This window comes from Cavia porcellus, unplaced genomic scaffold, assembly GCF_034190915.1.
Source record: "Cavia porcellus strain 051 isolate PalLab524CR breed Dunkin Hartley unplaced genomic scaffold, mCavPor4.1 scaffold_16, whole genome shotgun sequence".
NCBI classification, from domain to species: domain Eukaryota; kingdom Metazoa; phylum Chordata; class Mammalia; order Rodentia; family Caviidae; genus Cavia; species Cavia porcellus.
Genome location: NW_026947499.1, coordinates 37,371,582 through 37,396,346, shown reverse-complemented (window position 1 = coordinate 37,396,346; position 24,765 = coordinate 37,371,582). Strand labels below are relative to the sequence as shown.

Sequence of the window (24,765 nt, the reverse complement as noted above, 5' to 3'; positions counted from 1 at the left end):
TTAATGAATGAATGTTTTGCAAAATTAACAACCTCCCATATTTTCTGATTTACAAAGCAATTTAAGATTCAACTAAAAAACACAGTAGTCTCTCTTAACCAATGTGACTCCGCTGCCTGTACATGATAAACTTGAATTGGACCCTGGGAAAGTAGAAAGAGAGCATAACATCTGAACTTTGTTAATTTACAAGAGAACTCAAGTCAAATAATTAACTAGAAGATCAGAGAAAATACCAAGAGACAAAGGGTACCAGCAATTACAATTATAACTCTGTCACAGATTGAGTGCATGCACAATTTTATGCTGATCACTACCTTGTCTTTATTCTCAGCCTCAACCTGATGTAGCTTTCTGGGAACCCACCTTACAGATGAGGAAGCTGAAAGCCAGAAAGACTAAGTTTGTGAGTGTTGAGGACCACACTGCTGTGAGAGAATGGACTTGGGCTGAAGTCCATCACATTCCAATGAAGAAATTTCATCACCCTCTTGTCTCTTGGGCAGATTGAACAAGAACACTGCTTTAATAAACTGAGCACATTAAACAAAGCTCAGATAAACAAAGTAAATAACTATGGCTTTATGGAAAGGATGCTAGCATTTGTTTAGCATCTCTCCGATGAAGTGACAGTTGACAAACAGAACTTGAAACAGAAAGAAGTGAACTTATATAGACAAACACTGAATTCTAGTCTTACAGGAACAAACTCGAGTCCTCTTTTATGGTGTGGTGGTGAAGTTGGACTCTAATCCATTGTTTATATAAACAAGTTATATTTCTGAATGAAGCAGATGCTAAAAAAATGTTTTTAATGCTGCTGCAGTCAACTTGAACTTATTACAAAAAGATTATGAGGCAAAGAAGCATTGTAAATGCTTGTCAATTGATAGCAAGATATTCCAGGTGATACATCCATAAGAAATGACCAGCACGTGAAGAAGAGGACGCATTCATAGACACTGGGCAGATTCAGGAGGGGAAAGTGAAACCAAGAAGCAAATCAATGTAATGACACCTGGAACAAACACAGACACTAGTCCCCTGAGCGTCTTGGATACAAGACAAGCAGTTCCCCATCTTCAGCTCATTCCTATCATCAAGGTCATCATTTTGCCTCATCTATCAGTCACCTTTACAATCATTAGCTTATTATAGTTCTTTAAATTCATTCTTATGTTTCAACAAACTTTAAAACACTATTTTATAGCACTATCAAACTGAAAAGCAGTCTAATTTGCCATCAATAGAGACCATCAGACTAAATGGGTTGAAAATAGAGCGATATTTGATTATTAAATTCCAACTGGGCATTTTGCCTGCTGCAAGCCCCCTCTTACAAGGATTATCAAGAGTCAGATGTTAGAGACACGATAACCGCACAGAAAGCCCTTCTCTGACTTCTAAAAGATTGAAATGAGTCTGACAGATTATAAATTCATTCTGTGACTTAGTTATACTGCAGGACACACCCATGTACTGTCCCAAATGATTTTATTAAAGGAATGGTGGAGTACATGCTGCACTGGGGAGCACGGTGATTCACCACTCATCTGCCTAGCTTCTGCTGGACTCTGGATGGATCACGCAGCGAGCCTCTTTCATTATCTTGGCCAGTGACTAACTCTCAAAGCTTAAAGTGGGAAAGACGTTAGCACTCAAGTAGTTGAAGCTCCTGCTCTCAGAAACGCAGGTCTTAAAGATTCCCTACATCTCTTCAGCCTGGCTTGTGTCTTAGAAGCTGTGTTTCCTGAGAGAGCTCATCATTATAGAAAATCTAGTGTATAATCCATTCTGAAGTTGAAAACCCTCATTATTGAAAACCACTGCAGAGATACTCTGAAACCTTTGGTTTCTCTATATTTTATTTGTTTTTCTTATTTACTTGTTCTAACTAGGAAATATTTGTGTGTGTGTCTCTCTATATATTATAAATTATATATGTTTATCATGAACAAGATGATTGTTTGAAATATGTGTACACCATGAGATGGCTAAATTGAGTTAAAGAATACATACATTACCTTACTTATTTATAAAATGACAGGATTAGATTAAACCTGTGCTGCCTAATATTGAAGTCAAAAGTGGGAACTGAGCCTGGGCCAGGAATACAGCTCAGCAGCACAACTATTTGCCTGTCAAGCATGAGGTCAACCCCCAGTACCAAAAAACAAAAAGAAAGAAAGAAAGAAAGAAAGAAAGAAAGAAAGAAAGAAAGAAAGAAAGAAAGAAAGAAAGAAAGACTGGGCCAGACTAAACTGTGTTGGAAGTGTAAAGTACAAATTAAGTTTTGAAAAATTGGTACCAATATGTGTGTGTGCATACATAAAATCTGATAATAATTTTTATTTTTATAGGGCGAAACATTTTGGACACATAAGTTAAATAAAATGGACTATTACAATTAAATCCATCTGTTTCTTCTCAATTTTTAAACACTGCTATTACCAAAGGTAACATTGTACTGGGGCCTGGTGTTATATTTGTAATGGGCAATACTGGATTAGATATTCTGTTTGATTCCTTACCAGTGAATCAAGTCTAGTAATACATAGTAATTCTTCTCTAAAATTTCAATAGCCTATAAAAAGAAGCACTTAAATTTTATAGGGTGAAAATCATGGGTAGAAATATAAAAATACCTGCTATCTCTTTTCAGTCTTTATTAATAACTATTGTAACAATGTTAGAAGATGAAGAGCTCACTATCTTTAAAGTCAGAAAAAAGAAAGAAGGATTTCATGGCTCATATGTCCATGAATAAAGCCATCCAACTTTGGAGCCATCCAAACCTGTTCCCTAATCAAAGGTAGACTTTTAATGAGATCCTATCTTTGATTGAAAATGTAAAGCAGTAATGAACTGCTGGGCCATTACTCTGCTTTGGGCTTAATTTTTATTTAATTCCAGCTCCCTGATGTTTCTAATATGTAGTTTCTAATTTATGTTACATATTTAAAACTTTCTTTTTTGTATCTTTTGATGTAGGTACTGGGGCAATAAGTCCATTTCGAACTTAGAGTGATTAACATATAGACTTCTGGTCTTCATAGAAACACACTACATCTATCTACATCTTTATATGTATATGGGATATATCTATATCTTTATATGTATATAGGAACAGCAGTCATGTGTGGCAACAGGGCTTAAATGACGTCAAGTGTTTTGGCCACATTTAATTATGTACTGGTGATAGTATCTGAAAATTCATGGTCTGTGGAGTTGGATAAACCTCTTTTTAAGCTGTAACCTGGCCTCCTATTCATATGAGTTCAGAGATGTTCATTTAATTCCATTTCATATCTGAAAAAGTGACTTTTTTAATAAACAGCAATAAAGTTAATCCTTAATCATGAAGCACCAATCAAAAGGTCTTGTATGTAAAAATATATTTAGTATTCAAAAATAGTATTTATTCTTTTTGAAGTGTTTTCTTCTGGTTCCATGGAGGGGAAAAAAAAAAAAGTAACCTCAGGAAAGGATACAGTCATTGCCTGATTGACTTCCACGAGGACTAGTGAAAGCACTGTGACTTGTTTTGGGATTACTTCCCTTCCTCTGTAATCATTCCATGTGACTGGTGATGGACTGGCTTCATTTCAGCATGACAGGTAAGGGGTACAGCGTGGTCTTGGGTCGTCAACATCCCATGTTTGGCTGGTGTCCGTCTAGGTGCTGTGTTCAGTCGATGGGCTGGGGGACTTGGTAGGGATATATAACCCGTGGCATCAGAGAAATTATGAGGAAGTTGTCTTTCTGTAGGATTGTTTGGGAAAAGAATCTCTCCTCCAACCAGGGTTACTAGACTTGTAGAATGTAAGGATAGAGCTCATGCTCTCCTCCTTACTGCTTCCGGGGACAAGCCCAACCCAAGAAGTGAGGAGCAGCGGGAGAGGAGGGAGGCAAAGCTTTCCACGGGCCCTTAGAAGGACCAGGGCAAAATAATTTTTATGCCAAGTGAAGATGTTGTCACAAAACTGAGTTCTTTGCTGATTTTTCTTTCCCTCTTTTCCTTCCTTTCTTTCTCTCTTACTTTCTGAAATTTAACATTAGTCTACACTTTTTCTACTTCACAAAACAATTCTAATTACATAATCTTATATTTGATGTCTGTTTCTCCAATGACTCCATGGTGACAGTACCCAAAAATATGCTGGAATGACCTTGTACAACCAGTGACTTTTATATAGCAACCAACTAAAAAATGAGTGCCTCCTTCTCTCTAATGCTACCTTAGTCTCAGTGAGAGAGACCTAATAACTAGTTACCAGTAGTAACTAATCATGTTTCATGTCACTTGTGATTAAAAACTACTGGTAAATATTGGGTACTATCACCAACTGCAAATAATGTCAGGTAAAGTAAAGAGGATAAACAAATATGACTAAACTACTTAAAGTTAACTATTTGGCATAGAAGCATCATAGTTATAAAATATGTTCAGAAATTGCAAACACTTAGAAACAAATTGAGTTATGAAAAGACAATATGAATGTTAAGTGGTACCCGATGATTTTATGAATGTTTAAAATCATTGAGATATACAGATGAGCAAAGTGGTCCAAATGATTGGGACAGTATTATGAGCTAAGATAAGGAGAGGATTAAAGTCATTTCCTTGTTAATCCTATCAAAAGAAACTTCTGATAGACTACATACCTTGGCACCAAAATTAAAGGCCCAAATCAATCACATTTCAAATTATAAACTATTATAATTTAAGAAAATAAGTAGTTGCTTCAATCTCATGAATACCAGGAGGTCTGCAAACTCCTGCCTGACACAGGCATTTCTTCCCTAAGTGATGGGCTGACTGCTACCATATGCTATTTCCCTATCCATTATTTTAAAATTGCTGGACAAGTTGCTGCAAATCCTGACAGGTCCCATTGCAGCAAAGACAAAGCCACCTGCACCCAGGACTGATGTGTCACCCACAGAGTCAATAAGGTAACAATCTCATGAACTCTGATTTTACTTTTCTTTTTTTAAAGAAAATATAAGACCAGTGTTTCCCTCTACAGCTGCCTTTCAGGTGTCTGGTGTCCACTTCATATGCCTGGCTCTTTGATAAATTTCAATTTAGATATTTACTATAGATTATGGCATCTGTTTTGGAAGTTCCTTGTATCTATGAACTACTATTTCTCAATGGGAATATTATTATTTATCATAGCCTTCATTTAATATGACTACAAAGAAATGTGTATTGAGTGACTACTATGTGCTGGCATAGCACTGGACTGGCAGATTAGATATATTTCCAATAAGATTCTTAATAACATTTGAAAGTCATCTTCACCATTCTTCAAAAAATGCCTGAGACCTAGAAAGAAAATACCACAAACTTAGTTTCAACCTAGTCCTACGTGGCTTCTAACAGATGTTTTCCACTAGATGTTTTGCTTCCTAACGCTACAATTGTAAATCAAAGAAATTGATACATATTTGTTTTCTGTGAAAACTGTATACATGGTTATAATCCAAAGGACCTGCTTTCTTATGAGATATATTTTTATCAAGCATTTATCATTATTGTATCTATGATCTTTTAACACAAGCGTATTCTTTACTGACTTCTTTTTAACCTTTTTTTACTTGTTTTTTTTTAAGTTCTGTAGGTCTGGGGAGGGAACTCTAATTCACAAGTGACAGGCAAACACTCTCCTTGTGAGTTATATTTGCATTTCTTTCTTAGTTTTTATTTTCAAGCAGAGGATCACTAATTTGCTCAGATTGGTTTCAAACTCATAATGCTCCAGCTTCACCCTCCTAAGTAGCTGGGACTACAGGTATGTACCACTGAGCCAAGCATAGTCATAATTTCAAGAACTGCGTAATATTCCATCATGTTCTTGGCTCAGCAGCATGTGCCATTACTTTAAATTGGACATTTAGATTATTGCCAAAATTTTGACACTGCAGCTAAAAGAACAGTGGTGGCTGTGTTCAGCGGAGCTTTGTTTCTTTTGAACTGGAATAAATTTGATTTTCTCTACACCATAAGTTCCAAATATCCAGCACTGGTAAGAAAAGTTGTCTGCCTCCTTACTGAGTCAGACCCTACCTGCCTGGCTCCTGGTAAACATGTGCTACCCATATTCTGCTAGCTTAGCCAGAAATCAGAAGTTGTTGACCTTGAGACTTTTTCTGTTCTAGAGAATCTGTCTTCCCAGAAAAGCCATATGTTTAAAAAATATGACATTTATTAAGAGTATAGATCTAAAGTTCTCACCACACACAGACACCCAAAGAAATCCATGCGAGGTGATGAGAATGTGAGGTGATGGATATATTAATGATAATTAGGAGAAACATAAATATCTGTCCTTCTCTTCATCTTTGGAATTAAATATTGAGCATCTGACTTTCTTTCATACATGAGTTTTCAGATTCTTTGCTAAGACAGACAGATAGAGAAATATATACAGATACAGATACAGACACAGATAGTGAAAATTGTTTTCCAACATGCAGGATTATCAAAACATGAAGTTTGTACCTTAAAGATGCATAATTTTTGCTTGTCAATTATTATTTTGCTAATAATCCACAGTTATTAAACATACATTATGCATGTTTAACTTTGTTAACCATACAAAACTTTTCACTTTGTCAAAGTTTGAAAAAGAAAGAATATATGAGAAAGTTTTCAATTACCCCACAGACCTGACAGCGTTTAATTTAAAAGACAGTGTACTTTTTATGACTTTATGCAAAATCAAGTTCTGACCTACAATTGTCCAGAAACTGATGAATACTCAATGTGAGAAGTGCATGGTTTGTGTGTGTGCATTTTCATGTGCATGATGTGCACACGCAAATTCACATTTGCCCCAACCCAATGCCCCTGCATTGATTCCATCAAAAATGATCTCAGAAACCGAGAAGGATGGCAAACTTCTGGGGTTTTCTGACCTCAATCAACAGGAAGAAAATTCAGCTGAACTATGCAAAAGGGCTGGGCCAACATAAATCACATTTGGACAGGACATGACTTGTACCTAAAACGTTAAGTCACCCAATCATATATCCAGAAGTGGGATAATAAAACACACCAACTGAAGAGAAAGAAAAATTAATTAATGCTCATGTCACTCATCACAAACAAAAAATGCCACGGGCCATTTTTCCCCCTTTGAAAAGAGATGACAGAATCATCCTCAAAAAATAGCTCCACTTAATTAAGCATTTACTAAGTACATTTTAATTCAGAGTTTAAAGAGAGAAGAATCACTGAAAATTACACAAAAGAATAGACTTGCTTCTCTGAAAGTAAAATAAATGACAAATGAAAATAATAGCTATAATTAATGATATTAAAATGTAAGCAACTCAGCCCCAGCTAATACAAAATTGAGAAGAGATGACAAGTCACTTTTAAAATTAAAGGATCACAACACAAATCTACTTATCTGAAGCAGAAAGTAAATCATCACAATGAAGTCATCAGTAGAAGGGGCTTCTCAAGAGCCTGAACAAAGGTGTCTAAAACTGCCTGATATAAGATTTTATTTAAGTTGATTTTGTCATGCATGAAACTGATCATATCAGTAATTTGACAAGCTGCAAATCTATAGTATATCAAAAGAGATAGGCATGCTCAAAAGGAGAGAAGCATACATGTCTTTTCTTCACCTTTAGAATTACATATAACATACCCGGCTTTTTTTTCTACATGAGTTACCAGATTCTTTGCCAGGATCAGCATGTAGTGGCCCAAGTATTGTGGCTCACACCTTCACCAAGGGCAGGCATTACTCATCGGTTTATCTCTCATTTCACAACCTCAGACTCCTCATTAGCAGGTGTATCCTATATGACCACTACCCAGCTGAGTGAACAGCAGGCATCCAATCTGTTTTCAACCCACTCTGTGCATCCTCACTCAGACTGACAAGTACCAATGGAACACATAACACCTTAGCTCAAACCTCAGAACTGCTATCTAGTTAACGTTTTGTTATTTACTTTACTGTTGATTTAACTGATCCTAGCTATATCTTCTCTGATCTCTTCATTAATAAACTGAATCAAAGATTTGAAAACAACAGCCACAAAAAAAATAAGAGTAAAGCAAATGCGTGTGTAATTCTAAGGCAGCTCATACTTTGAGGGTAAAGTTTGTGTCTACCAAGCTTGATAAGTCCCCAAAGCAGGACAGCTCGTTGAATCCCAGGGAAACCCTAGAATGATCTTATCTGCTCCAGTTTCCATGGGAAGTTGAGCATCTGAGAGGTTAAGTAACTGGGAAGGTGTGGATCTGGGGTTCAAACCAGCCCTTTGAGCATCCTGAGCTACAGCTCTTAGCCACTCTGCTATCCCTGGAGCTCTTTGGATTAGCTTCCCAAAGCCAGCTTCAAGGCCAGCTGTGGGTGGATCAGAAAAAGGCCTGATCTACCTGCTTTTCACTGCACTCCATGACGTGTCTGGGCCTGTGGTACCACTGAGCAGGCCCAGCAAACCTTCCTCATCTACTTTTTGGTTTCCAGCCCTGGAGAGACTAATTTCCCTTGATGCCACATCCATTTTAAAAGCTCTGCCACTTTTTGCCTACCTCTTCCTCCCCAGCCCCTCACCACCCTCACATTTTCCTAAAATATATCAAAGAGGAATGTACGCCTAGTGTTTCATTTTCAGTATTTAGTAGAAGAGTTAACCTGCAGAAAAAGACATAAAAGGCAGGCTCAGAGATCTATGATGGAGTAAGAGGCTCTTGTCTGCAAAAATAACTCACAGGCATGCTGGGAAGAGAAGCGTTGGCTGGCACTATGACCATTTTGATGTTCCTGAAGAGCAGACAAACCATTCGGGACCTGAGATCATATATTAGGATGAGAGATTAAGGGAGATTAAACACTGAGATGGACAGCAGAATGTCAGGACCCTTGGCCCAGGATATTTCTGTTCTATTGAGAGCCATGTTGCAGTGACTCTCCTGAGAAGTGCTACCACCCACCCATGTGCCAGGCACTCAGTCTGTTGCACATTTTGGAGATGCTGACTGCTTTTATCGGTGCAGCATTCTTGTCAGAGATAGGATAGTGTGGTAGTTAAGAGTCAAATTAGGACTTGCTGTGTTTGAATTCCTTCTTTACACTTCTAGCTGGCATGATCATGAAACTCTCCTCCCATCTGCTTTGTCATCTGTAATAAGGGAATAAACAGTTTGGACTTTAAAGGACTTTTATAATGTACTACTATAGTACATTGCACATAAAATACTTAAGAAATTACCTGTGGCATTTAGTTGGTGCTCAGTGAAGCCAGATGTTGTCATTATTATCCATTTTACTTTCTGAATATAAGATCCATCAAGGCTTCCTTTGGGAGCCACCTATCCCTCCTCTTCTGGTTCACTTCAGTCATTCCTCTGTGCCCGTCCGATTTCTGGGTGTAGGTGAGGGGAGAAAGACAAGCAGAGCACAGCCTTGCATAGGTACGTGACTCCTGCTGAACCAATGAGAATCAACTCTTGGGATGATACCAGAACTACAAGTCCCTCCTCTCTTTGTTCAGAGTTTTGCTTTCTATTATTTCAGCTGTCCAAAAATATAATATAGAAAGGGGGGCTGGGGATTCGCTCAGCGGCATAAGCGCCTGCTTGCAAGCAGGCAGTCGGGAGTTCGATCCCCAGTACTGATAAAAAGGAAAAAGATATATATATATATATATATATATATATATATATATATAGTATTATATTATATAGAAAGTTCCTGAAATCAGCACTCAGTACTGTACTAGGTAGTATGGTGCAATCCTGTGCCAGTCCACCCTGGTCCTCCTGACATGTGAAACATTCTTTGTTTTCATATTATCCACAGTATGCATGCTACCTGCTCATTAGTCACTTACAGCTATTTTCACTTATCAGATTGTCAGAGCATCTTAGTGTTCATATGACCTAATGCCATGTCACAATGCCTACATCATTCTCCTAACATTGTCTCATCATATATTGCATCAGGTATTCATATATATATATATATATATATATATATATATATATATATATCAAGAGAGAGATACATATAAATATATAGAGAGGCAAAGACCACATTCACATGTTTTACAATATAGTTATAAAATTATTCTATTTTAGTTATTATTGCTAATCTTTCTTTGAGTAAATTATGAATCCAAAATTATGAATCCAACATAGGTAAGCATTCATAAAAATTTTTTGTATGCATAGCATTCAGTGCCAGCCATAATTTCAGGCTTTCATGGAGGTCATGAAGTATGTCCTCTATGGACAAGGGTAGGGGCAATCATGTTGGGAAAGAAACCTTTCTTTCCACAAGTAGAATTTAAGCTTGTTCTTGTGGATCTCCAGATGGTGAAGTCTACATATCAAGATGCAGCTATATTAGGAGAGACCTCTGCTCACCCTGCCACCATCATTCTTTTTCTCTTAAAGCTGGGCCATAGCTTTCCTATTGTGCAATTAAGAGCATCCTGACTAATATGTACACAAGGATCATGAATAGTACACATTATCCAAATGAAGGCTGTGGGTCAGAAAGTCAAGGTGATACCATCAATGGTTATCAAGTAGCAAAGGGAAGAATCAAAATCCATGCCCAGATCAAATTTATTCCAAAACTATTCTTCATCATGCGAGACTATCTTTTAAAATACAGTATGTAGAAACAGAGTTGAACATTTCTAGGTGGCAACCCATTTCCACCAGCAGGGGTGGGTAGATGGATTTTCTCCAAAGCTAACTGTCATCCCTCCTATCTGTGGGTTTTGAATGCACATTTCCTGATGCTGGAATTTGTCATCTTACTGTTGCCTATCCTCAAGGCTAAATAAAATGATACTGAATCCAGCTGTTGGTGGGATCCATTTACAGCCTTCTCCAGTGATGCCCAATATCTCAGCAGAGAGCAAGGAGAAGATGAAATATATTTGTGGTACACACTCCACAACCAGAATCTCATCTACAAATACTTGCTGAGCGAAGGAAATGAAGCAAGTCTGTAAACATCCGCTGCCCTGTGGGTGGTATATACCTCTGTACCATTCTTTGGCCAGTAATAGTGGAATCAGGAATGAGCTGCTGCCCAGAACATAGAGCAACAGTGAGCTGGTGGATGACTGTGCACTAGTTTGGAATGAGAACCATCCCCAACCTGAATGAAGGTTACTAATCTGAGGATGATTCAGTGTCAGGGAACTTGTATAAAATACAGATCATAGAACAAACATCAAAGCTAAACAATGCAGAGTATGACTTTCCTGGCATGAGATCCCTCTGTCACATTCCTTGGCCAGAGATGGAGAGACTCTGAGTGAACTTACAGAAATCCTGGAAGTTATAAACAAACACAAGCTGTGCACAAGCAGATGTCTTAGACAATGGAAGTGTCTGTAGTCGTCAGATCTTCCTCCAGATTGTATTACATTCTTTGCAAAACCAATTTCACCTATAGTATAGGCCATAAGACCCACTGTGTATTAAAGGTTTCATATAATAGCTTGGTGCTAGCCTACTTGCCAGTCTCTTCATTTTGGTTGTTAATTGTTATTTTTATTAGTAGTGGTAATAATTATATTCACTTTAGGAAATATAAGCTATATGTATAGCACCCAGCTTCATCTAAAGCCACTTTTCCCACTGTCTCTTGAGCCCCAGCTCTCCTGACTGCTACTCAGCTCCCAAAGCTTGCCATGCTTCTTAATTCATTTCCTTCTTGGGATGCTCTCCACATCTCCCCTCACATTGAAACTTAAATACCAGTCCTCTGGAATGCTGAAATATTCAATCCCAAAATCTGGGGAGAGTCTTTGGTGCTTCCTCCTTTTACATACATACACAGCACCCCTTATAAAAAGAACTTTCAGAGCATAAGAGTGACCCAATCTCCAGACAAATTTTGGGAGTTCATTCCAGACAGATGCTCCTAATAGTCTTTGCCTTTCTTGGCTAAGGTATCTCACTATGGCTTCTAATGAGAAATTCATTTGTGGATCTTCCTGTTCCAAAGTAAACAGCAAGTTTTCTTCTCAAACTCTGTTCTATCTGTCCAAAGCCCAGTGGACTAATTCACTGTCTTCTCCAGGGCAAGACAGTGGAACAAACAGCAAGCCAATGCTAACTGCTTTGTAATGATATTTAACTTCACTGTCATCTAAGCCACAAAACTCCAGGAGATTAATTCATGGTTCATGCTGATCTAAAACATTAAACCTCATATCACAAATATTTAAACTGAGGAGTCCCTGATGTGCTTCTGGATGAAGCTGTCCATAGCCTATGGCCAGAGTAATCAAGTTATATGGAGAGAACTTGACTGTCTTGCAATTCAAACCATTCTCCTCCTTCCCTCTTGGCTCAGAAAATTTATCTTGTTTGCTATCTCTCCTGGACTCCTGCAAACAAGTAGACTTTGGAACTTTCAATGTGCAACTAGAATTTCGCAATTGACTTCAACTCTCACATAGAAAACAGTATTTCCTAAATTTCAGCTATTTATAGCCCATGTGGGTGATAGTACTACAGTTCTCTTTAAATTGATGAAGTTTTTGCTTTTATAGATCCATTAAGTAAAACAGGTTAGCTAAAATCTATGGAAGATTTAAGAAATAAAGGCATACCTCACTAAAGCAGATTGAAAGAAAGTAATACCTTTTATGATGCATAAAATTATTCCTAATTCAAAAGCAAAGAAACACGATAATCATGCAGATAACGGAACAGCCAGCTAAGAAGGTCATTAGGTCACAAAGATAGGTTAGAAAATGACTGACATCTTTTAGTTTGTTTAAAAGACACAACCAAGTTATGCCTCTGGGATATAATTCCAATGCCTGAAAATGCAGAAGACAAAAGAATAAACCCTTTACTCTCTCTTCCTATAGATGATGCTGCATAATCAAGCCTGATGCAGAATTTGCAAATAAAAGCAAAATTTTACTGAATGTTTTTGTTTGTAAACAGAATTGTTTCCAAACAGAAGTTCTTGTGAACCAAGGTATTACTGCGCTATATAAACTGTGGTCCAGTATACTATCCTCCAATTACTCAAATTAATATTTCAAGGGAATTTTATTATTCCCAATTTATAGATGAGTAAACAAACACTAAGACTAGGTCAGAAATCTCAGGGTCACAGAGTTAGGATTAAAATTCAACACTTGTAGACCTCAAAGCTCATGATTATAACCTTTACATATTGTGATTCTCATATTTCAATGGAATTTCTGATTCTGCTCTTTCTTTGGTAAAATTACTTCAGCAAGAAACTGAAATGGGTCTTTGGAAGATTATGTCTGAGTTTTGCATTTAGAGCTGTTGTTTTTATTCTCACACCAGCAAATGCCCTGGCATTTTCCCTGCTAGGTATCAGCTGCTCAGAAGGGCAGGAAGGTCACAGCAGTGAAGAATCTCCACCTTGAGCCAGCTACAGCTAGAACATTGTGGCTGAAAACGTAACCTCCTCGTGAAATACAGATTATTTACTTGTCAAAGATACAGATCCACCACAAATTTGTCAGTTGAAAAGTACAATTCTAAGGCAATGCTTGGTTTTTGCATAAGGCTAAGTGGCATTAGAAACAAGGGCACATCCTCTGTGGTCAAAATCCCTGAACTCAAATCTGGGGCTTGTGGTTTACTGAAATGATCTTTTAAAAGTTTCATCCCCTGTTGGAACTCACATTTTTTCACCTGTGAAATAGAGATGATGAAAGTACAAGTTATACACAGCATACACACACACACATGCACATGCATTCATGCATGCATGTGCGCATGCAAGTATGCAGAGCTATTGATGGTGCATGGTCTGCAGTGTATATTGTAAAAAAAGTAAATTCCATTGTGTTAGCGTTGACCAGGACAAATGATCCATTTTTCTGGTCACAGCTGCAATCAGAAACTAAAGTTGCTGTAACTTTGAAAACTACTCACATCCCTTTTGTGAAATTGCGAAGCAGATCTGAAGCTGCTTAGTGGCACCAGGCCAAGTGATAAGTGAGAACAGGAAGCACTGTCTGTGTTGATAGCCTCTGACAAATGGGATCTGGCCTCCTCCTGACAGATGGTCCCCTTGAATGACCTATCAGCATCTCTGCTCATCACCTGAAGCACAAACTTCATAGCAGCATTGAAATTCAGATGGATTTTACACCACAAGTAAAAATGAATTTAAATGCCTCCCTTCCCCAGAAGAAACACAAGTGTTTAAATGTCAAGTGTGTGCAGTTTGGCGAGGCCATGAAGCTACTTCCAAGTGACAGGCTACCTCCTGTCACCTTTGGTAAATCTGCATTAGTTCTGCAGCATTCACCTGCGAGGAGAGACTTTCTGTGCTCATGCCATTTGTTGAAAGACGACAAACCCCAGCAGCCCTTAATATACTCCTGTGCCATCCTCTGAGAGATTTTAAGGTATGGCAGGACACCATCCGAGCACAGGTACATTGCTGAGATTCTGTCAATGCGCAAGCTTGGAAGCAAAAGAGGCACACAAAACCAATATGCACCATGAATTTCCCCCATCGACACCTAGCCAAAGTTTTCCAAATGCCTATTAGCTTTCCTTTCTGTTGGCCTCCGAGAAAACAGGCCTCCAGGACAAAGAAAAATATAAAAATGGAAGATGGAAAAACTCTTTGCTCTGTGAAGGTTTCCACATGGAGCCCAGAGTCTGTGAAGAACAAGTGACATGATTTCATTGCTCTTCTCTTCATTAAGATGAGGGCTCTCTTCATCACTTGAAATCCACCCTTTACCTTCAATCATTCTCTCGGTCTAGGATGCAATGTGAAAATGACTCGTCTCAAGGTAAATGCCTGACTCCATGGCAAGGAATGAGAATGAGGCATGAAATCGGTGGGAGGCACTCGTGAGAGCACCTACCGGACTCCAGGGAAAGCTTCACATTTGTGTTCTCTAAAGACTCTTCTACCAAGAAGATACTCAGCAATATATAGCAATGGCGTCAACATACACAAATGTGTCTGTATACACAGGATGCATGGAGGAGATACAGAAAGGAAGGAAAGTGAAAAGGTACATAGTCAACATTATTTTGGGGATGCTACTGGTCCTAAAGAGGTCCTGTTAAGCTTTCTTAAGAAAACAAAATTGGATTTTTAAGAAAGCACTGCCAATTCTCCTTCGTAGCACTCAGAGGCTGTAAAAACCCACAGAGGCCAAGGGGTTGCCGCTTCAGAGACAGGTTTGCTTATTATTTTGGCACCTCTGTCATCTCTTGTCACTTCAATTCCACTTTATCAAATTACCGATTTTGCCAGAAGCATTTGGATTAAATGGAGAGGGGCGCGCACATACACGCAGGAACAAGTGTCATCACTTCAGTGGGGAGTTTCATAATTATACATCAGGGTGACAGCAGGACCAGAGTGCATCCCCGGAAGCAGATGACGATCACTCCAGCGGCTGTCGCCTCTGTCTCCCCGTGTGGCCTCACCCCATATCACTGTGCACAGACAGCGTGGGAGAGGCGTGCTTCGTGGAGACTGTAGGACTCTGCTCCTCGGGGCTGATGAGAGATTGAGTTTTGACTTTTCTCTAAAAAGATAGGACTCCAAAATATGGAGCTAATTCCCAAACCTCACCCTCAACTGTTTAAAAAGAGTTGATTTGTCTAAGTTTGTGATGTGTAGATGTGTAGTGATTCTAGTCAGCTTAGGGGTCCCATACATATCCATATCACATCTGGATCATCTGACTCCCCAGTCCCCTTCTTCACTCCCTAGATCTTCTTCCCATCTCTAGCATCCATTTACCAGGTTCTTAATATATCTCTTCTATTTTGCTTTATAAATAGTTTATATTTTGAAGCCCTCATAATAAGAGAAACCACAGGCTATTCAACCTTCTATATCTGAATTATTTCACTTAGTGAAATATTATGATCTTGAGATCCATTTATTTTCTCACAGATGACTGAGATTTATTCCTCTTTATAGCTGAGTAGTCCTCCAATTATGTATGTATCTCATTCCAAATTTCTAACCACACTGGAGACACGGAGACACAACAGCCCAAATATAAGAATCCCTATATTACCAAGAATTTTGAAACAAAAACAGAGAAAGAAAAGTTCCCCTGTTAAGAAGCAGAATAACAAGTCTTAGTAAATCATAATTTGAAGGGATATTTTTAGTCTCTAAGAGTCAATGTCAATTAATACCAAGTTCTTATTTAATTTACATATCAACATTTAAGGTCAAATTTAGCAAACAACTAAAATGTCCTTCAGAAATTATGTTTTCATCAGCGTCTAACACAACCTAACAACGTGAGGAAAAGCATAGAAAATATTGGTGAAGGTGTGTTTTCCTCTTTCCAGAAAAACTGAGGCCAAGCACAACATAGCCATGAATGACTTCATCTCACCTCCAAACCCTGCAGAGCAGCCACTGGTCTGGGTGGTCACTCTCACTGAGGTGCACAGGAGCAGCAAAGGCAGGAGAGGGACAGAGCCTGTGTGGCTTTTACTGCGCAGAGCTTATCCTAGTGCCTCATTTATCTTGTAAACAGTGGAACTGAGCTTGTTCTAACATTGCCAATACCCTTGAAATCTTTCAAATACTACTAATAAAGAAATATTATTTTAAAAAAGAACACTGGAATGGAAACATGTTTGTGACCTGCATGAAAGTCTGTGGAAGTGTCAACATCCTGAACTCTAGAAGTAAGTCGGAGAAACTGTTCTCTGGGAACTCTTGTCAGACTGTGAAGGTATTAACAATAGCCTGACAGTCGCTTGTCATGAATGGATTGACATCAAGTGTAACAAAGAACTAAATGGGGGAAGATACTGAGCTGTGTAGGAGACGACCCTCCTCTGGTGCCTCAAATCTCAAACAGGAAGTGGCTACCCATGTGATTCTTTCAGGATATAAAACCCAGACAAGTTCTTTTTCAGGCAAGAGGACAGGATCAGATCTGGGAAGATGGATACTGAGAAGCCAAATATTCATTACATATCTGTAATGTAAGGAACACTATACAATTATAGGAAATATATGACATATAATATCCAACAATATAGTGTATTTTAGAGGGACTTTTTTCAAATAAATTGAAAAATGAGTTAACCATGAGTCATTTTCCTGAAAAAGATATGACTAAAACAAAATCTCAGCATCAAATTAATTTATAAACCAATTACATTATATACTCTTCAATGAAACTGTTAGAAATAACAGATTGCAAGAGAGAAAAATAGTGAACATTATAAAGTTTATCACTATGTCTAGCGCATGGTCACCTGCAAACCATTGCTGAGTGAGGCACACCTTCAACGCCTGAGTTGAAATCACAGTTATTATTTTGTTTGAATCCAAAAAGATGAAAAATATTTACTTACCTTTCTGTCCTCTATTTCCACGCAGGTATTGAAGTCGCCTTTGATATCCTGAGAGGAGGAGAAAGAAAGCAAGAGAAGAAAAGGAATCAGACCTGTGGCCAGAAAACAGCCAGGGGTGTTGTTGAAATGCCCTTCAAAATAATAAAGGGCTCACACTCCTAACAGTTCTTCCTCGAGTCGTTGCTCTTTATGGTGCATTTTAGAGGGGCATGCTGAGGTGTTTGCATTAGAGACATATGGATGTCATAAGTAAGCTTTATGACATGCAGATGCAGGGTCAAGGTGGATGCTATGCATCAGAGGCCAGAACAGAGAGAAGCTGATGGCTCATAATCTGATCTGTCCCACCCCCAACACCTTCAGGCACATCAGCAGAGAGTGCCCTTAATTGAATTAAATGTCTGTCCTATTCCAATTTAGGAGAATCAAATCTACCTTGCCTCAACAAGAAACCATCACCATCTATTTCTTATCCTCATGTCCATGCACCCGGCTACTCAGTCATCTACCCACCCATTTACTATCCATCCATCCATCCATCCATCCATCTGTCCACTGATCCATCCATCTATCCATCCATTGTTTTACCCACCCACCTAGTGATTTAGTTCATCATCTATCCATCTTCTATGCATCCAACTATATTTATTGTGACTTCATTTTTATATGCACTTTTTCTCTTTTTCTAGAAGAGAAAGGTAAAATAAAACATGGCTCCTATCCTCATGGAACTCACTAGATGAAAGAGCAGGTATATTCATGCAAGCAATTGTGGGATTAATTCATTCATGCAGAAAATACATACTGGGAACCTATTGGCTATCAGGCCTGACTCTAAACATAAAGCACTCAGTAATGTGCAGACACAAGGCATGACCTCTCCTGGGGTGCTTATACTCTGTTGGTAAAAATCAGACCATTGCAAAGGACTCTCAGCTCATGGCATTTAGAATGGGGATGGGAAACACGGAGTATAGGAGTCTAAGATCTCAAACTTAAAAAGAAAAAACTAGCAATTGAACAAAAGCTTGGAGCAAGTTGAGGGGTGCAGTTCAGTAAGAGGAAGTAAGTCTCTATGACTGGGAAGAGCAGAAAGGAAGGAGAGGAGATGAGAGGAACATTTGGTGTTTCTTCAGACAGCAGTGAAAAGAAGCACTCAGAGTTTTATTTTCTTACCATGGCATTGACCATTATACTACGTTTAGGTGCATAATGTAGTGCACCAAATACATTCATATTGTTGTGGTTTGTGACAACATTTAACTCTAGAACCTTTTACCTTCCTAAAGGGAAGCTGTACCCTGTTACACAGGCTGCCTCCATTTCTCTTCCCCACCCCCTGGCATCCACCATACTGCTTTCTGTCTAGATGAGCTGTACATCCTGCTATCAGTAATGTGCCTCACTAGGAAAGCCATCAAGAAATATTGCAGAACACAAATGTTTTTCACAGTTCTGGAACTAGAAGTCCAAGGAAAGTGTGCTGCCAGGGTTAGTTCTTGTGAGGTGTCTCTTCCTGTCTTGTTCTCATAGCCCCTTCTCTGCATGATCACAGTGAGAGAGAGAGAACTCTAGTGTCTCTTCCTCTTCTTATGAGGACACCAGTTCTATCAAGTCTGGGTCCTCTCCTCAGGATCCCCTTGAACCTTAATTACCTCCCTACAGGCCTAGTCTCCAAGCACAGACACATTCAGAGTGTGCCTTTAGCATACAAATTTTGGAGGAATATCATTCAGTCTGTAACACATATGCAAGTGGAATGATACAGCGTCTGTACTTTTGCAACTGTCTTATTTCACTTAATATAATGTCTTGAAGGTTTATCTGTGTTGTAGCATGACCATTCACTTTGGTCACTGTATCATATTCTACTTTATGGACATAGTCACATGTTGTGTATCTATTTGAAAGTGTCATCCACTCATTAGCAGAAACTTGAGTTGGTTTTACCTTTTAGCTGTTATAAATAATGCTGTCAAAAGCAACAGCATACATGTTTCAGCTCAACTCCTTTCTTTCAATTCTTTGGACTGCAGGCCTAAAAGTTGAATTAGTGAACCATGTTCCCATTTTGGATTTAATGTTTGAAGGAAACACTGCTATCCACAGCAGCTGGCCTCTTTTACATCCTGTGTGAATTTCCAATGTTGCTGTGTCTTTTTGTCCACACTTGTCACTCAGGCGCTCTAGGGTGAGAACAGGTACAACCTGACTTCTTTTTTAACAGAACAGGCAGTCAAGAGTTAAGGATGCAAGCGGGGAGGGAGAGCAGTTTAGGTGCTACGGCAGGCAGAAAGGCACACTTGGCGATTGCTAGAGGAAGGCAGGGATAAGAATGGAGGCTAGAGAGAGCCAGCAGGATGTCAAAAGTGAAGGGGAAGATGGCAGCTAAGGGCCATTCCAAAATTGTGGTCTAGCCACATGAGAAATGGAGAGGAGGAGGTGGCAGAATGGAACAACAGTCTGTGAAGGACATGAGCTCTATTTCAGATAAGTGGAGTCTACAGAAATGTTTGTTTTCTCATGTAACAGTTGTGATCACTGTGCCCTTGCAACAGAGCTAGTTCAGGTGAGAAGCCACCACCACCGTGACCTACAAACAGCACATCTTAGGTCCATGGGAACAGAGGGTAGATCAACAGGGAACAACATCAAAAGATGAAGATTCTCACAGCAAATATTTCACTTTATCTACCACAGATTTTCCTCTGAGCACACTGGGATGGAAATAGTAAACAATGACTGAAAACATCTGTAGTGGAAGAACTTCACTAGGTGTCTTTCACAGCTATTTCTAAACTCCCGAGCAAGCATGGTTGTTACCCTTTTGAACTTTTTATGAAAATTGAGATGAGCAACTTCATAACTTACTCTGCATGACCCAAGGATGGAGCTTATATCTCTAATAATTAGTGGTTCTTAATATCAAGAACTGTCTAATCCTTCAGAGGACTTGATTTTAATAAAATTAGTTGGGCAGGCTATATAATCTATGCCCTGTGTTTCCTTTTTTCCCTTGTACTGAGGTGGGTAGAGAAGGATATTTATACAAAATTAGCTTAAACGAACAGTAGAGCTTCTATTCTTGAAGACTCCTGCTGTAAAATTCAGAAAATAATGAATTCTTGTCTATTTTTGTAATCAAGATTTTAGGAAAAACAGAGCTACATCCATATGAAATTTTGGGCAGGCTTTTGTGTATCAATATTTTGTATTTTTTAGGGAATATTTCATTTTTTAGTAACGTGTGTCAAATTATAAGTTTAAAAGATGTACCAGAAAATATGTCATGTTTTTATGTAGGTTCACATCTGTACTTAGAAGGCACCCTGCCTATCTATATAATTTTTGTACAAATTTTTTAAAATATTGAAGATCCACAAAATCATAATACAATGCTTTTATAGCTAGAAAAGCATTTATTCTTCTCAGTGTTTTGCACTAAAATATACTGTGAAAGGCAATTAGATACACTGCTATTGTTGCTGGAAATATTCTATATTGAACATACACACTCTTTTTGGAAAAAAAAGTGCTGTATGTGATGGAAATAAATCAGACTCAAAGTTAAAAAAGAAAGTAAAGTTCCCAATCCAAAACATCAGCTTTGAACCTCTTCAAAAAGTGTATTCTCACAGTCATCTTGGAAAGTTTATGGGGTTCTTCAAAAACATTAAAAATAGAACAGACAAGTAATCCAGCAATTCCACTTCTAGGTATACAGACACAGGATATGAAACTAGTACATCCCAGAGAGAGTTGCACTGCCATGTTTATTTTAGCACTATTCATGCAGCTAAGCCAGGAAGTGACCTCACTATAAGAGGATGGATAGATAAAGAAAAGGTACATATATGCATTGTAGAAAACTATGCAGCCTTCAAAAATAAAGAAATTCTGTCATTTGGGGCAACATGGATGAAACTAGAGGATATCATAGAAAGTGTAAATAAGCCAGGCACAAATGACAAGTTTCAGTGAGATAGAGGACTAAATTCCAGAGACTTACGGAATAATATGTTGACTACAGTTGACTACAGTCAACTACAAAGTACCATGTTATTGACAGTCCTTAAGAGAACAGATTTTAATTGTTCTCACCATGACCCTAAGTACTGTATGTGCAATAATGTAGGTGTGAATTAGTTCCATTTAGCTATTTTGCCATAGATACATATTTCATAGCATCAGGTAATATACCAACATTTTATTTAATTTATAATAGTCCACTTAAATAAATAAATAAAAAGGTAAATAATAAAGTAGAGGAAAAACAAATATTCAGGGGACTCCAGTGCAGATCTCCTGAATACAAAACTCTGACTGAAAGTGGTCTGCTACCTCTGTGAGCCTCCCACCCCCAAGCATCCTGCCATGGGTTTAGGGCAGAGCTCCCGTAGGACTGAGTCATGGTTAATAATTCTAGTCCTGAAATTAGACCCCACAATGAAAGTATGGCTCTACCCTTAACAGCTGTGTTATCTTTGGCAAATGTCTTTACCATCCAAACTCCCAAATGTACTTATCTGTAATCTGGGGATGTGAGGAACTGAGTCTGTACTCAGAGTTTGTTATATCACCCAGAGACTTTGATTGCGCCCCCTGCCGGGGCTCATTCCTGTGAGCCTGTTTCAGAATCCACACTGTAACTAGGAGTGATGTCCCCTGCTGAAATCCTTATGTTGAAATTCAAACCCCCAGTGTGGCTGGATTTGGAAAGGGGGCCTTGAGGAACATAACGAAGGCTAGATTAGGTCATTAGAGCAAGGCCTTTGTGCAACAGGATCAGTGTCCTTAAAAGAGACTCCAAAGATCATTCTGTCCCTTCCCATGTCCCACCCTCAGCAAGAGCCAGAGAAAGGCCATGTGAGGACACATGGAAAACATACAGTCTACAAGCCAAGGACAGTGCTCAGCAGAGCCTGACTGTGTCTGCACCTTGATCTCACCTTCCAGCCTCCAACACCTTGAGAAGATATATCTGGCATCTTAGCCACCGAGACTATGCCATCCTGTTATGCAGCCTGCGCTGAGTAAAATTCCCAGATCAGCTGTCTGACACCATTATAGGGCCTCTGATCACATCTCTGAAGACAAAGCATCTTCTTTCTTTCCTTCCTTATCCATGCTTCTTATTACTGTGTTTTCTGATTGCCTTTGAACTCTGAGCTAGCAAACCACTGAGAGACTTTTATTGCACCCCCTTGCACTTACTGAGAACTCTCTCTAAATTCATCTGCTAGGGCACCTGGAGAGAAACTACTGGTAAACGCAGTACAGAGAAGAGAAAATCATGAATTGTTTTTCAAGCTAGACAATGCCAGATAGAAGCCAGGTGAGGAAAGTCAGCTAGCTCCCTGCCTGCTCTGCCATGTTCTGACCAGGTGGGACTCACCTTTCCTTTCTCTCCACCACGGAAAAGATACCTGTTTTCTGGGAAGGGTGTATTTATGACACTCCTTTATCCATGCAGAAGTGGCAGGTGTTAATCAACGAACTAATGAAATCAATAAACCAGAGACAGATTTCTGTTTTTAATCTGCCACTGAAGACCCATGCAAGTGACAGAAAAAAAGCCATCTGGCAGAATCAGAGCTCTTGCCATTTCTCTAAGATTATTCAATTTATTCGTGTCAGGGTTAATTTACTAAACCTATGCTGGATTTTTATTTAGATGATATTGTTTGTTTGTCACCCATTGAGGGTCTACACGGGAGGCACCCCCAGGGGATGGCACTTACTTCTGAACAACGTAGGGCTCAAATTGGTAAAATGTCACTTTGGTGGGAACAAATTATTATTCTGAATGCTCTGCACAGAGAGTCTCTAGAAGGGTTCCAGTCTGACCTTTGCCGAACCAGAGTAGTCATGAAAGTCCTTCAGCTCCACTCCATGGCTTTGCTTGGAAAACAGCTCAACTATTTAAGTGTTACACGTGAATTTGGAGCCGCACACTCATTGCAGGTGATCAATTTCCCTACAGAAGTCGGCCCTCGGCTTCTGCAATGTGGCAGACCTCCGAGCTGGGACTCAGTTCCTGTCAAGAGAAAGAACTCTACATAGACAATTAAGGCAGCCTGCCTGGTTTTCACTAATGGCCTCAGCTACACTGGTTGTAGGCCTCTGAACAATCAGGGCTAACTGAGCCTAACTCTGATTAGCCTCACCTCAGTTTCCCCATCTGTAAAATAAGGACAATGGTAGTAACAGCCGCCTCCCTGTTTTGTGAGGCATATCCAGCACATGCAATTGTCTTAGCACACAACAAGACATTCATAAATGCTGGCTCTCAGTGATGACATCTTCCAAAAGTTTCTGGGAGACCAGGTTCTGCAAAGAGTGCTAAGAACTTAAAAATAGATGTGTTTTTAAAGTTTTGTCTTCAGTGGTCTCTGAGTTCTTTTGGCTCTCAGACATCAAAATTGTCAGCATATCTGTTCACTTCAGAAGCTGTTCTCTCCCTGAAAAGGTTTCTTTGCTTCTGCACTTCACATATGGGCTGTTGCTAGACAGAATTATTTGTGCCCACAATGCACACCCTGGGTTGAGTATCAGCATCATTCTAAACTCGGAAGTCCAGAAAGTTGAGATCCTCATGACTAGATAGAGAAAAATGCCTGCCAATGAGATTCTGAACATCTCAAAGGATAAAGAAGTGGGAATTTGTGTTGGGTTAAATATAACTTGCCACATAGGTAGATAGACAGATTGATGTAGATAGACAGACAGACAGACAGATAGATAGATAGGTAGATAGATAAATGATAGATAAGGAGAGAGAGACAGAGATAGAGATATCATTCCACTAACCTTCAGGATCTATGAATGTGAGCTTATTTGTGAATGGATTCTTTTGCAGATAATTAAGCTTATATTATCAGAAAATCCTAGACTATCTGAGGGGAGGTGGATAATATTATGGCAAATATTCTTTTAAGATACAGAAGAGAAGTGGTCACATCAAGAAAGGCAGAATTTAGAATGATGTTTACATGCTAAGGAATGCCCAGCTACGAGCATGTCTGAGAAGCAAGAAAATTCTTTAGAGCTTTTGGTGGAAATATGGCCCTTTCAACATTTTAATGTCAAATTTCTGGCCTCGCAGAACTGTGAGAAAATGCACATCTATCGTTGAAAGGCACCTAGTTGTGGTCACTTTTTTACAATAGTCACAGTGAACTAATACAGAATGTCAAGGAGTTTCCTGTGCGGATCTCTCTCACCTAATGCTTAGCTAATTGTTACTAAGAAAAGAAAGGCATGGTCCTGAGTCCACAGCCCAGGATTTCAAGCCCTAAAGGAAAAGAAAAATCCCTTTACCAGAGTCATTATAAACTGCTACACTCATGAGCTCAGGTGCCTCTACAAGACAGCCTCTGGATCCTGGTAATTATGATTTAAGTCAT

General features: G+C 38.9%; 1 protein-coding gene across 26 annotated transcripts in view; it reads right to left on the bottom strand.

The window, feature by feature from the left end:
- Window positions 1-24,765, bottom strand: part of Rbfox1 (RNA binding fox-1 homolog 1) — a 2,027,889-nt gene that overhangs the window by 866,245 nt on the left and 1,136,879 nt on the right. For all 26 annotated transcript variants that reach the window (XM_063226464.1, XM_063226445.1, XM_063226453.1 and 23 more), the window contains one exon: window positions 17,360-17,407. In XM_063226464.1, the coding sequence (XP_063082534.1) occupies window positions 17,360-17,407 (48 nt within the window). The remainder of the gene's footprint in view (window positions 1-17,359; window positions 17,408-24,765) is intronic.